The sequence below is a fragment of the Platichthys flesus genome, chromosome 16 (assembly GCF_949316205.1).
Source record: "Platichthys flesus chromosome 16, fPlaFle2.1, whole genome shotgun sequence".
Classification (NCBI taxonomy): Eukaryota; Metazoa; Chordata; class Actinopteri; order Pleuronectiformes; family Pleuronectidae; genus Platichthys; species Platichthys flesus.
In genome coordinates this window covers 17,061,699-17,076,424 of record NC_084960.1, presented here as the reverse complement: position 1 = coordinate 17,076,424, position 14,726 = coordinate 17,061,699, and the positions used below count along the sequence as shown (strand labels likewise).

Here is a 14,726-nt window from a genome sequence, read left to right as displayed (position 1 = left end):
GCATTTTATTATTAATGTATAAGATTATTTATTCATTATTTATTTGTTGTCCTTCATAGGACAGAACCCCTCAATATAAACAAACAACTACAAAATAAAACACCTAAAGAGATAATTAGACAATTTGTGAAGCAGTTTTAAAATATTGAGTATTGATGAAACTAAATTATGCATATGACTATGATTATGAGTATGATTGTGTCATAGCCTGAAAATCAAAGTTTAATGCTATTTCTTGCCATTAAAATAACCATATTATAATAGGTAATGGATATTTTTTTATTTTAAATAAATCATTTTATTATCATAATTATTCTTTAAACACACAATGTAACATAAGATGAATTTCGGGTCATCATTGGCCCTCATCTACACAATTAAAGCACTTATCTGAAGACAAAAAATGACCGAAGGTAAATCAAGTAAATTATATTTAATATCATAAATGATCATAGATGTTCGCATTGGAAACATTAAAGCCTTGGTAGATCAGCTACAATAAATCATTGTACATAGTCAAAAGCACACCACAACCACAAGAACAATTTGACTTGCATATAGGTAATTTACTGTTGGTTGTATATGGATTATAGTAGAGCTGCAACGATTAATCGATTCGATTGCATGGTGTTGATGATATGTTTGGCTAAAGTTGTTTGCTTCTTGTCATATAGGATATTTAGGGGAATCACTTTGGATCTTGGGGAATTTATATAGCCATTTTTCACAGTATGTTTGCACATTTTATAGACTAAGAGATAGGTTAATCAAGACAATAATCAACAGATTATTAATTAAGAGTAGATATATTCGATAGCAGAAATGTTTTTGTTGCAGCCGTATTTAACATGTTTATGACTATATTATACATAAAGGTAGTTTTTGTTAAATATTTTTTAAACAAGGCCCAGTTTGCAAGTTTTGTGCTTAATGTGTTCAATTGTTCACTTATGAATGTGCATATGATAAAAATGTTTAAGAAGCCATGTATATGTAAGTATACTTATATTTCTTTTGTTTACTGTATTTTGTGTTAAATTTAACTGATTGAGAACTATTCATGAAATTCTAAAGTAAATCATTTGAAACCAGGAGAGTGGAGGATGTGGCCAAAGCTTTGTCAAAGATTATAGATGTTAGCAAACTGGAGACACACAAACATCTGGTTCCAGGTGTTCAAAACTTGCACCTCGACTTAAGTCAGGTTCACAATACAAAACACATTTTTGTGAACCTTATTTGGAGAAAAAGAAGAAGACTCAAACACACCTTTCACTTCCCCTCTCTTTATTCCTATATCAGCATATCGTTCGTTGCACAGTGAGCACTGACTGTTATACAGGTCTAACAGGATTCTGACGACCGACACGTTCACCTTTTTAAACTGCTTTACACCCAGAGAAGCAAAGTTCCATTAAGATACCAAACACGATGCTTTCATTCACGTACATGGAAGAAGTGGGACAATTCACAAAGAGCATGATTCCAGTATGTTGAAGAATCTCCACATCAGAAACTCCACATGATTTTGGTTTCCATAAATACAAGTTCCAGGCAGTTTTTTTTGTTAGTTACTACTAATCACCAAGATGCATCCATGATTGACTGATTGATTCAGCTGCTATTATACTTACACTGTGCATCAGTGCTTGTGAACAAGAGAGAAACAGAGGTGTGTTAACGTTTATATATTACACAGACATGACTGAAATTTCCACCACTTTTGCTGCAAGTGGTTTTTATTTATCTTTTAGGCTTTACAATTCTCTTAACACTGCAATAAGGGACCAAGCAAATTTACATGAGGAATTGTTCTGTCTACTTTGTTATCTTTTCTTTTTTTCAATGTCTTTATTGTTGCAGACTGGTGCATGTTTATTCATATATTTGTGTGTTTTTAGTCCATATACATGGGGGAGCTGGGAGATGTTGGCATCTGATCCATGAGCCTGCAGACGTAACTGGCAACATCGACCGAGCGCTCCTCGTACATCTGAATGAACGGGTCTCTCTGGAAAGCAAAAATGTTGATTAATTTATTATATTAAAACAAGAGCTAGCACAATAACTTCTTTGGGGATTCTTAATAGGTTGAACCATTCATTTGGTATTTTCTAAGGGAGAGGGTTGTAGACGTCATGATGACTCGACATGAACTCACCAGTAGCTCTTTGTACTTTGGCCTTTTCGACTCATCCTTCGTAAGGCTTGAGAAAAAAGATAAACAATAAGAACGGTTTAAAAACATTGGAGAATGCAGTTGACTCATGTGTCGACCAGGCAAGGAATTTGTACAGAACAAAACATTTCAAGCAGAATCAATTTCCTGATACAGTATCAGAACATCACAGAAAATCTCAAATGGTGCATTTCCATTGGTACTATGGCAGAATGCAGCAGGATAAATTCCAGTCTTTGCTCACCACAAGTTGACAAAGGCGATGAATGTGGGCGAGAAGCGCCTTTCCTCCGAGTTGCTGAGCTGTGGAGGGTCTCCTCTCACCACCTGGGTCAACTGGTCAAACACACTGTTCCACTTTGGGTAAGGAAACCGTCCTGTGGCCAGCTCGTACTGAAAAACATTTTATACAAAGAATATCAGTTCTGTTTACTTCTAAATCATCCAAAACCCTTGATATTGTTAAATATTCAATATTTTCACATATAGTAACAAATCGTGCAGTGTGAAATTTAGTTAAGGATTAATAAATTTCAGATTATTAAAAGTTTTTTTAATCTATGCATTCAAATAATTTTTCAACACTTTTTTAAAGATCTATGGACATCAGAGCAATTGACTCACCAGTGTGATTCCCAAGCTCCAAACATCTGAGCGCACGTCGTATCCTTGCCTGGAAGCGCTCGGGTCTATTCTCTCTGGCTGAAAAGGAAAATCAGGTTCAAAATGTGGGTCCAGAAACAGGAGTGAACAGCCTAACCTGATTTGAAACAGAGGCACAATGAAAGCTGTTGTGCATCCTGACAACTTTGTGCTTTGTGGTGACTGGGATACAGTTTGTGATGGAGGAAATACGAAGTAATAGGAACACAGGTAAGTGATACCCGAATGTATGTAAGGGTCCTTTATAAATAAAATTGCATTGCATTATGAATCCACATTTAAATTAAATAGATCCAGATTTTGCACCCAACTGCACACACTTATAAATATCAGCCCCTTAAACATGCCATCATTCTTCATCAAGATCCAAATAAATGAAAATGTTCAATCTCATGCTTTTAAAGAAAGCCACAAAAGCATCTTTAAGCCGGCCCCTGATCCAGATCTGCAACGAAATGAGTTCCTCCTGACTCATATCACATTCTTCCACCACGTTTTGTTGTACTCGGGCCAACAATTTTTGCATAATTCTGTTAACTAACAAATTAACGAACATGGTGGAAAACCTAACTGCAGAGGCAACTATTAGACCATTTCGATCGTTTGGGTGGATTGCTGTACGTTTTGCAAACCACCAGATGTCACTGTGTCTGTTCAGTCTAACGCCACTGAGCTTCAAATCTTGTTCAGGACACCTATCACAAAGGAACTCAGACATATGAGCAGGGAACGTAACTGAAACAAAAAAACAAAAAACAAAAAAAGGTGTTGTTTGTGTTAACCTGCTTTATTACACTCTGAGATCATCGGAGGAAAACAGGTGTTCATGAATGCGACAAACTCTCCCACCCCTCCGGAGAATACCGAGGTAGCTCATCACCTCTGGGCATGTTTACACCTGCACGACGAGATGCAATCAGCTCCGGAGCTCGCACATTGCTCTGCACACCTCCTTATTCCTGCCTCTCAGGGCTCCAAACGCTTTACCCGTCTGCCAATTCTGTTCATGTTTAACCTCCTTAACAGTCGGTCTGAATTCACAAAGCGGATTTGGTAATGAAGTGTCTACAGGAGGCTGCAGAAATCTGCTGCCTCTCCGGCTGCTGCTCTCTGCAGAGGAGCGAGCACCTCTCTGGCCCATTCACAGGCCTGAAGTAGATGCTGACGTCACTTAGCAGCACAATGGGACAGTCTGTGCTGCAGCAACGATGAGATGTTTTTGGACGAGCAGAGGACGAGACTGCAGAGGGTCCGATCGCATCTGCCAAGACTGGAAGTGTTGGAATACACTCAGCTTATAAACTGTCTCCAATGTAAACAGCATTAGTAGGGAAGTGATCAGACAACAATGTTAACGTTTGTAGCTTCCACCTTTGGATCTGTTTAACCACTTTACAAAATATGTAACTAGAAAATCATCTCTGAGCTCTGGAAACTGTATATCAGTGTCTAACCTCATTTTTTCAGTTTTCATAGAGAAAATAATGAAAAAAAGAAAAGAGACCTATTTCCACCGAACTTGGTGGAGGGATGGGGCAAGAGCTAGAGTAGTATGCATTAAATATTTGTGAGGATCCAGTTAAAAGGGGCCGATTCAAAGGGCTGACACACTTTACTGTGTGTTGCAAGATTTCCATCTGGAAATACAGTTTGGATATTGATGTAAATTCGGACGTATTTATGTTGTTGCGATCTATGAGATTAGTGCAGTATTCCATACTGATCCCGATCCGGTGGAAGAAAATATTGAATCCACGACTGGTTGAACTTGGTGGAGGTAAGAGCTCCCCTAAGTGTCATCACAGTTTAAGTGGCAGCATGACAGAGGTATGAGTCTATAACCAAATCTGTCAAATCTAATTAATAGTTTTGTTTATTCAAACCACAAAATTCTGTATTTGCAGGTTTACATGGGTTACATTTGCATAAAAAAAATGTAAGTTAAACCACAATCTACTACATTATGTTTTATATATCCTATATAAAACTGTTGTTTATCTATATCTGTAGTTTTCGTGTAGAAGGGTATTGCCTTCACTTGAGGAAAAAATAATCTGCTTGGTTTTAGGGAATTAATGAGATTCATATTCCAAAATAAGGTCATAATTAGCATAGTTGAAGCAAACATATCCCATCTGTGTAGTTTGAGGTTGAGACACTGGGAGATACTTGATTCTTTAAGTAAAATTTAACTTGTAATTTAACGAAGCTCTGAATTACAGCAGCAACCGTATACTGTGGATGAGAACAACAAGGACTATATACTACAGTATCAAATTCTATAAAGTTTCACAACCTAACAATATTTTCGTTGTAATGTTAGAATCATGGTTTATGTATATATAAATAAAAATAATTGCAATAACATTGTCAGCGTTACTGCACAGTGCTTTGGAAATTAAACTTAGTGCAACTACATGTAAAAAAACAACTGTAAATACTCGACAAACAAGCCACAGACATGCAAGACTATCATTATCTAGAAAGTAACTAGAATGGCACTCAGTAGATAGTAGACCTTCACCAACTGTCTCCATGAACGCAATCAAGGTGCAACAAATTTCACACACTCATAAAAATCTGTCCGATATCAAAATATGTCCCCTCTCACAATGTTAAAGAAATAGATCAAAAAGTCCTGGATCTGCCTCTTTGTCTGCACCTTTAATGGGTTCTCTCTTGGCCCATGGAAATAAGTTTCCAGCGGCGTGGTGATCAAACACCTGGTGAGTGTGCCGGCTGGAAACAAGAAACTGGAGCTGAGATTCCTGCAGCCTGAGTTCACGGCCACAGGAAGCTGCCGGGGGACTTCTTTTAAATGAGAGTCATGAATGAAGTGCCCTGCCTCGGCCTTTCAGACAGCGGGAGCATGCATGGTGGTGGTGGTGGTGGTGTGCTGCCGGGTCCTGATAATGACAGTCTAACCAAATTTAGCATGGAAACTGCTGTGGAGTCACTGGGGGAGGCAGTGAGGGAGGGAGGGAGGGGGTACCCCAACAGCTGATGTAACCCAGAGGCAGAAAATATCCTCAAGTAATGTCGTCACAATGAGATCATCTCTGTGCTTTGCCAAAGATCTGGAGCTCTTCAGTTATTTTGCTGTGTGTGTGTGCGCGTGTGTACACGCGCACACACACACACATAGTGGCTGTTCACTTAAAACGTGGGTGTGGTCTAATCTATCGGATTGGTAACTGGTCAATTTTAATAAGCTTCTAGAGTGTCACTCAATAGAGCTCATACCTCCGCCAAGACCCAGTGGTCCCCTCATGAAACCACATTTAAATCCATTGGATCGGTATCTTCATTTGGATCTGCACCAAACTGCACACACTCATCAATATTGTTTTTTATTAGGGTCCATCAATTAGTCACTTGGAACTGTGTGGAAAACATGGAGGTACAACTGCTTCACATGCAACTTCTGAAATGTGAGTTTGCTGCTTTTCACTATTCAGTATATCACTAGTAGAATGTCTGTTTTAAACCTGCCTGTTTAGAATGAGACGTTTTTCCTGGCTTGTGGTAATGCTGGTTGCAGCTTTCTTTATGGAAGGCATTTTTTTCAGTTGTTAGTTTTGAGTTCGGTGAAGCTCGACTCGGTACACAGAACCACGAGATGGAGACTCACTTTGTTGTACTAACATCCCAGTGTCACTGCTACAAAGCACCGGTCACCTTTTTTTATTAAAAGTGTATCAATTTTGAACATATCCCGTGTCCAAATCGCATTAAATCGACTTCAATACTTAGTAAGTCTGAAGCAGACATACATCAAGAGTTGTCACCATCAGGTTCACATGTCCTAGGGAGCATGACTCAGCCTGTGGTGTGACTGGCGCAGGATTTTCTTGCTTGGGGCTTGGACATGAAAAGTCGGTGTTGTATTCCGGGGCCCTTGAGAAAGAAACTGTGATTCATTAAGTACAAATGAAATGACTTGTTGACTCAGTTATCGTGGTTTTGGAGCTTGACACACTTCAGGGACTAACACTCAGCTCATCTTTAGCTGCTTTCTGAACTTAAGTCTGACCACTTTCTTGAAATTTTACAGAGGGCCGTTTGTGAGAACACAAATGTCAGTGTCATTTATCCGGAATGCGATCCACCTAGTAAAATGTCTGAGGGAGTCCATGTGAGAATACAGCAGGAAAATGTCACAGCAGGCTAGTGGGCGTATTGATGACTATTGAAACACGCGACAGACAGGAAATTGGAAGAATACAAATAGCTCAGGGTGAAAAAGAGGAGCCATACAGATAAAGACGTCAATTTCTGAATGTTCTTTAGTTATAATGAACACATCTGACCCGCACACATCTCCTACTTGGTTCTTCATATGAATTCACGTCTTAATAACCAACAGCTTTGGTCTGTACTGCTCTTGATTCTTTAAATCTGTCTCTGTCAATGCCACAACAAAGAAGTAGAAAATTCCCCCTTTAATCAATAGTGAAAATAACTTTTCACCTCTGCTTGGGGACATATTCATAATTTCCCTGTTGTAAGTATTGTTTTTTTTTGTTCCTACACAACTCATGGCAGTCGATGTGAAATAGAGTTTAATGTGGAATAAGGGTATTGCTGCTCCAAAGCACTAACAGCCCAAGTACATACAAACCACCATCTGCAACCTGATGAAGATGCGTCCAATCAAGTGCTGTGATTTCTGGCTCTGAGATTTCAAGACCTCTGCGCTCTAATCACAAAAAAGAAGCACTTCCTGTTGTACATTAGGACTTTCTGCTGAACCTTTTGAGGTCCTACATGACTCGATACCAGGTCTTAGTCACAACCAGGCCATTCAGTTTTGTTTCAATATACTCAGCAACACCCACTGCAGCTGTCCTGATTCATCATGAATCATTTCTTCAGCACAGCACAAAGATTTTACTGATTTCTTGTGTCAGCAGACGTGTCAGAAACCTGCACTGAATAACAAGAAACAAAAGGTAGAGATGTAATCTAAGACTCTGTGAAGCGCAATGGGGGCATTTACAGTCTTCTATTTTGATACCGTGCAGGTTTGTGCTTGGTTGATGAAACCAAACAAAAAACAGAATTACCGCCCTGTGGTTGTCTGCCACCACGAACAAGTGCAGCTTTAGTGTATATCATTTTTTTAAGACTCATATGATATCATTGTGACTTTTGACACTGATATCTACTTAGTTCATCTTTGAGTCCAAGTGACAACTGGTCAAACTTTGAAGAAATTAAAGGTGGCCTTGAGATGTCATGTTCAAGAGGGCAAAAACAAGTTTAATGAGGCCTTTGTGTTTTTTGCCTTTGACCACCAAAATCGAATCAGCTCATCCGTGAGTCCAACTGAGCGTTTATACCTTATTTTTAGAAAATTGAATGAGCACAAAAAAAAAAAATCATCGGGATACGACTGAGCTCCACCACTAAGTTTGAAAACAGCGCAAACCAATCGCACCACACTCAGTGCTACTTACTGCCATGTATGGTCTGCACCCCGCGTCTCTGGTTTTGGCGATGGAGTCCACCAGCTGACCACTGATGCCGAAGTCACACAGCTTTATGTTGCCGTTCCTGTCCAGGAGGATGTTTGACGGCTTAATGTCTGGAGGAGAAGAAGAAATGCTTGGTTAACGGAAAAAAAAGAAGCCATCAGTTAAAAATATTCAAGATTGGAAAAGTCCCTGGTGTTATCTTACCTCTGTGTATTATTTTCAAGTTTTCTTTTAAGTGGTTAAGCGCTTTCACAGTCTGCAAAAATACCAGAACATCTCTTTAGTATGGGCAGCAGATAATCAGGCTTCTTCATGTATAATAAGACATGTGTTCTATGAGGATTAACTTACAGCTAATGTTATTTTTCCTAATATTTCTTCCGGAATCACGTCGTCTAATGAGCAATATACAAACTTGTAAAATTTGTCTAACGAGGTAGCCATAAGTTCCATACAAATCCAACAGTCACCCTGAAACAGAAGAAATGCATTCATCAGGTTTATGAACCCGTGAAATAGTAAAACACTTTGAATATAGCAACCCAATGTTGAATTGTGCTTTGACCTCACCTCTCTGAACAGAGCACCGTAAAACTGCACGATGTAAGGACAATCACTACTTCTCATGACCACGTCCAAGTCCATCAGCAGCTGCTTCTGCTCCTTCTCATCAACCGTTGAACGAATTCGCTGTGATTGAACAAACAACACAAAGTTATCATTGCACTGTCAAACGGTCAAAAGGTGCAGGTACTGGAGCCCGACAGATTTACAGAAAATATCGCCTGCCATGACTCTTTTCTCACACACGTCAGTGTCTGTGTTTATGTTTGTTGATATGAAAACTTTAAGTCTTGAGAATATACAGCGCAGAAAAGGTTCAATTTCTGTATTTTACGATGTAATTTTAGGGCCATCTTGAAGGAAAACTATTCTGAGATTCTCAGACTAAAGTCTTGATGTCTTGCTTGAACAGCAAGGAAAACCTCCATATCTGGGTCTCTGTTGCCATGTCTTGCCCTCGTCTGAACAATCAGAGGTAAATGATCACCTTGACGGCCATAATCTGGTTACTCGGCTTGTGCACCATCTTGTTGACAGAGCCGTAAGCCCCTCGGCCAATCTCGCCCAAATCTTTCAGGTCCTCGGCAGTGAAGTCCCAGTGCTGCTCCGGCGAAATCTTCAATTTTCCTGATGACTCGATGCTGTGTGTTCTCAGCCTTTCTCTAAGAATACCATGGTAGATAATAGAAAAAAAGAGAAAAATGTACGTTATAGAGATGGATGTCTTCTTTGGGGAAATGCACATAAGCTTTGAGGTTCACTCACATGTGCGGGTTTTGGAAAGGCGGCCCCGCTGTGTTCAGTGTGAACCTGGTCGTGGGTTTGATCGGCGGGTTGGCAAAGTTCAACTTCAGGGCTTTGCGTTTACCTGACCAGTCGAATGAAACAGTCACAGGGTCAGATTTTAAACCCAAGCAACAAAATGCTGAGAATTGAATAAAGATCACAAGCAAACTCATCCCACATAAAAGGTCTGAGCGAACGGTGAGTGAGTACAACACAAACCATAAAATGAGGTAAAAGGAGGAACTAGGAGATGAGTACATTTATACACATGTCCCCAAATCCGTGGACATCATGCTCTTCATAGAACAATGGGAGAGGAACTGACAACTTCTGCATCCTTTTACAGAATGTAGTAAAACTCTCGTATCCTCACAAGAGTCCTGAATACATACAACCAATGAGAAGACCCTAACCAATACTCAGTATATGCCAATAAATACTGTCTTTGTATCCTAATATATGTAACTGCTCTGGGCCCTAAAGCTTTGTTATGGTGGTGATGTCCCATCATCACCATTAACATTCACTGTTCTGCTTATCCAAATACTCAAGAGCACCATATGTGGATTAATCCATAAATAGTCCCTAGCAAATGCACTATTTCTCTCAGTTTGAGGAATGCTAGGAAAAAACTACAGTGCCCAGCTTTAAAAAAAACCCACCAAACCTTTATTTAATGAAACTACATGTTTGTGAGCTGTTATGAAAGATTTGCACCTCTAATGACAAATAATAGGTTTTCATCTGAAAACTGGCCTTTTTTGATAGAATTGATGTTCCTGTCTCTGTAGGGCCACCCTCCTGATAAAGACCAGTCTGCTCTGACTGGCCAGCTGGTCTACTCTGTCGTGATTGGTCAACTGCTTCCATCAAATGGACAAAACGTTGACCCCTGCGATCGCTTTACCTGGCTTTGTAAGGGGGGGCCAAACTAGCCACTTGGAATGCATTATGCATGCGTCATGTTACAGATGATGCAGAAGTATGGTTAGGACTACTAACAAGGTCTTAATGCAGGGCCTAACACTCCAGACGGAACAGAGTGTAAATTGTGTGGTAAAATCTCTGAGAAACTTATCTCACTGCACACATCGCCCAGCACTAACCTGCACTGGTGTTGACTGTTCAGCTGCAGACAAATACATTCAACTCCAAAGCGCTGACTGCATAAACACCAACAACATTTTCTTAACACTTCCTTGCAGTACTACCTACATGTGAATCCTTCAATTGATGCAGAAACAGAAATGCAGCATGCTGCTAAAATCCCAGACACCTACATTCACAAACACAAACCACCACAGGTCAACAGAAAACAGGGGGGGGTTAATACACTGATATGGATTATGCATACATATATAACTCAGTGAAGACATGCTTCTCAAGGCCAACTGCTTTGATTTCACCTTGAATTGTAGGAGAGCGTTTTCCCCGCTCGCTCCACCCAAAATACCACAAGAATGCATGTTTGAATTCCAGTCGGCTTCAGTGGAAAACATCAGTTGAAATGACAACTTTTGAGCGTGTGTACCTTGTCTCGACAAGCAAGTGCTATGCTCAAAGTGCACCCATGCCAAAAAGAAAAAAACACACCAGTTGAAAAAATGTATAAAACTGTTATGTGACCACACTACAGGCACTACTTCTGCTTGTTAGTGACACACTGGAAACCAGTGAGGTAGAGCTTCCATTTCAGTCTCTTCTTGTCTTTAGCAAAGAGAGATTTTTGATCACACCGATGAGTTAACATCAGTTGGGAGGATATTGAGCCAAAGTATCAATGGAAGCTCTGATTTTAGGCTTGTGCCGATGAGAACAAATACTCCTTACCTCAAGTTGCTAGAAAGTCAAACAATTGGCTTTTATGAAGTTTCTTAAGTGTGTATTTAAGTCAAACTTATATATACATATATATATAAATAAAATATATTAAACTGAGAGATAAGCTGCTGCTTTATTAGTCTTCATTACTTGGCAAGTATATTAAATATTGACTAATTAGCAACCGGCACAAGCCTTCTTGAACCAATGGTAAGTCTTGACGTGGGCCCTGTTCAAGCCTGGTGGTAACATCCGTCCTGAGAGATTCAATCACCAGCGGTCAGCTCTAAGCTTGTCTGTTCACAACTGACATTAAAATGTGTCCTGAATGAATGCCGTCCATCCTTATTTACAGTTTGTAGTATTTTCCCAGTCTGAGTATACAGATACGTCTGTTTACAACGTGATGGTGTGTGTGCCGGTGCTAGAGAAACAGCTCTTCTATGATAGCGTGTGAATGGTATGTGATAGCATATAACAGCACTGTATGAATGGCTGATTGTGGCTTGTAATGTAAGACATTTTGAGTGGTTGATAAGACTGGAAAAGCGCTATATGAAGACCATTTACTGTCTGACTGATCAGATCTCAAGGTGCATCGAGGACGCATTCAGGTGCATTTACACCTGAACTTGTGAACGGAACCCTCAGGACGGATGTTAATTCCGGGTCAGAGCGGGGTCTTGGATTAGTTGAGAACAGCAGGACAGACTCCCCCATACCAGACTGTCAGTCGGAAACAAAGGGATGAGAACTGTTGTTGCTGAAGCAAAAGAGGTTTGGCTTACTTGGGGGAGCTCCAGACAGGTTTATCTGAAAGCCTAGAGGTGAGAAGACAGCTTTTATTTTCTCACATTTCACCTTCAGCTTGTCTCCTCTTCCTCAAAAAACTGCTTTATTAGTAGATTTCCAAGATTCAATGTGGTGTCCCTTGTGTAAAAAAAATAAAAGATTCAAAAAAGAAACTTCCTGGAATAAAAAAAAGTCCATTGGTAAGACAGGAATCCTGCAGCATCAGGTACGTGGGATAATCGCAGAAATTGGCCTTGCTTTGCTTAGTTGTGAAACATACTGGAGCATCATGTTGCAGGTTTAATGCATCATCTGGAGGGTAATGCATTAGCATGCAATGAAACAGCTATAAGCACTTCAGGATGGGGAATTATGTCATGTGCCAGTCAGTGTGACGGCAAACGAGATACAATGACCTGTTATAAATTCAAATTATCATCGTGAAACGGTTTTGAAATGGAAGCAAATAACAGTTTAATTAACAGTTGAGTTTTTGAAATCATGGGACAGCTCACCGTTATTCAGCACCATGTCAGCAGTAAGGAATCATGAGTTAGCAGCATTAAGGTAAAAGATTACATATGATCAGGAGAAGATGAATGAAAACAGGATTATAGAACAGGGATAAATGACAGAAGCCTGGTAAGTTACGCTAAAATAAATCACTTAAATAGTATTTAAGAGTCACTTTTTAATTACGGTCTATGGTGTCAATGAAAAATCAAGAAAATTGTACAATCTGATAAGAGAAATTTTAGTTGGTCAAGTATTAGATTCACTGACCGTCAAAATATGATGATTGCTTCATTCGTCACCTTATAAATAAGCTTTAATTGGACTTCAAATGAAAGTGCTACTGCTACTCTACCAAGTCAAATGAAGTGTGTAGCTACCTGTTTCACTCTGACATCTCCAGCAGGTGTTGGACTCTGAAAGGTAAAATGAGACAGTGTTTGTACCAAAATATCATCATCGCAATGAGCATTTGGTTTAGTAGCAATGTGAATGAAGGTTCCTGTCGACAAGGGGCTCGGCCTCAGGTTTCACTCCATACACGTCATGCTGCAACATTACATACACACACTACTTTAAAATAAGGGTTCAAGAATGTCTGGAGACCCACTAATCTTAAAAATAAAAAAAACAATTCAATGTAGTTGAACACATTACCTTTGGTTTTGTGATTTGCTGTTATGTTTTGTATTTATTAGTTTTCTGTGAATTGTTGTTGATTTTTCCCATTTTCCTTATTAATTTGCACCTCAGGTCCACCGTGTATAATGTGTCATGAGCTCTAATGACTTTTCAATTGTGAATGTGTTTTGATGACTTACAAATTCTAACCTGAACATCGTTCTCGATCACATGAAATTCGCTGATTGAGGACGAAAAGATGCAGAAGGCTAATTGAGCTCAAATTTGGGAATAAGAGACGCCATCAATGTCAAGGTAGCTGCAGCTCAAATTAATTCTGACACACTGATTCAATTTGGGCCGAATATAGTGTAATTGATCATATTTAGGATTTAAAAAATATATTTATACAAATGACATGATACATTTTTAACTGAAGATGAGACTTAAAATGAATTTTTAGAGCAAAGTTTGGTGAGATTATCTCACAGACACGACAGAACAGAATGTAAACGGGCTACAAATATCAAAATGGCAACGAGGACATTGGATTATTTGACAGATTAATTTGTAGAGGGAAAATAATTATTTTACATTTGGAAATTAACAGTCAGTATTTTGCCATTAGGGGAGAGACACTGGTCTGTTCCCCGGGGAGTGTTTCCAGGTCTGGGAGTAGCCTGAGCCTCCCTCGGCTAAACGTGCTAACGGTAACCTTCACTGCAGCGGAGCGTGAGCTCCCTCCCTCCCGGCTCCAGGCTCCGGCTTCCCGCAGCGTCCCCTCCACTCACCCTGCATGCTGCTCATAGTGGTGATGTGCTGGGTCTGCTGGTGCTGGTGCTGGGCCCCGGATCCTCCGTTGTTGCTGCCGTTGTGGCCGCTCGGTGTCGTTGAGTTGTTGGGACCGGGAGTCGCCATTGTTGTGTGTTTGAATTCCATCAGCAGCGCCGGAGCTGCAATGCAGAGAGACGGAGAGCAAGTTCACCCTCCCAGCCACAGCACGTACGGCCCCGCTCACGAACTGTTCACACCGCTGGACGAGCGGCCAGCGACCGTACGATGTTTCACACCGCGTTCACTTGCGGAGGGATTTATAAAAGCTAAGCTAACAGCTACCTGCCTGGTAACGTCAACAAAACAAACATACAGATAGGCTAAGCTAACTAGAGGCTAGTCAAGAGGCTTCAAGAGCCGCAATCAGCTGACCCACTGACATGTCAACACCCACAGCTGCACGAAGCACACCAGATACTGTCAGAGTAAAACCGGAACATGCTCAATTTTATTAATTACTAAATCAATTAAACTCA

At 40.1% G+C, this 14,726-nt stretch overlaps 1 protein-coding gene across 5 annotated transcripts; it reads right to left on the bottom strand.

Annotated features, from left to right (window-relative positions):
* Positions 1-1,270: 1,270 nt before the first annotated feature.
* map2k4a (mitogen-activated protein kinase kinase 4a) lies at positions 1,271-14,635 on the bottom strand. Of its 5 annotated transcripts, XM_062407990.1 has the most exons (13): positions 14,208-14,635; positions 13,176-13,211; positions 12,279-12,311; positions 9,649-9,751; positions 9,371-9,545; positions 8,890-9,009; positions 8,671-8,790; positions 8,524-8,575; positions 8,302-8,429; positions 2,804-2,881; positions 2,424-2,572; positions 2,162-2,207; positions 1,271-2,011 (listed from the first exon to the last, which is right to left on the bottom strand). In XM_062407990.1, the coding sequence occupies exons 1-13, from the start codon at positions 14,353-14,355 to the stop codon at positions 1,898-1,900; spliced, it is 1,302 nt and encodes a 433-aa protein (XP_062263974.1). In that variant the 5' UTR covers positions 14,356-14,635; the 3' UTR covers positions 1,271-1,897. The 5 variants fall into 5 exon arrangements, with proteins under 5 accessions (XP_062263974.1, XP_062263975.1, XP_062263976.1 ...); XM_062407991.1 differs by lacking the exon at positions 12,279-12,311; XM_062407992.1 differs by lacking the exon at positions 12,279-12,311 and having other exon boundaries at positions 9,649-9,739.
* Positions 14,636-14,726: the final 91 nt, after the last annotated feature.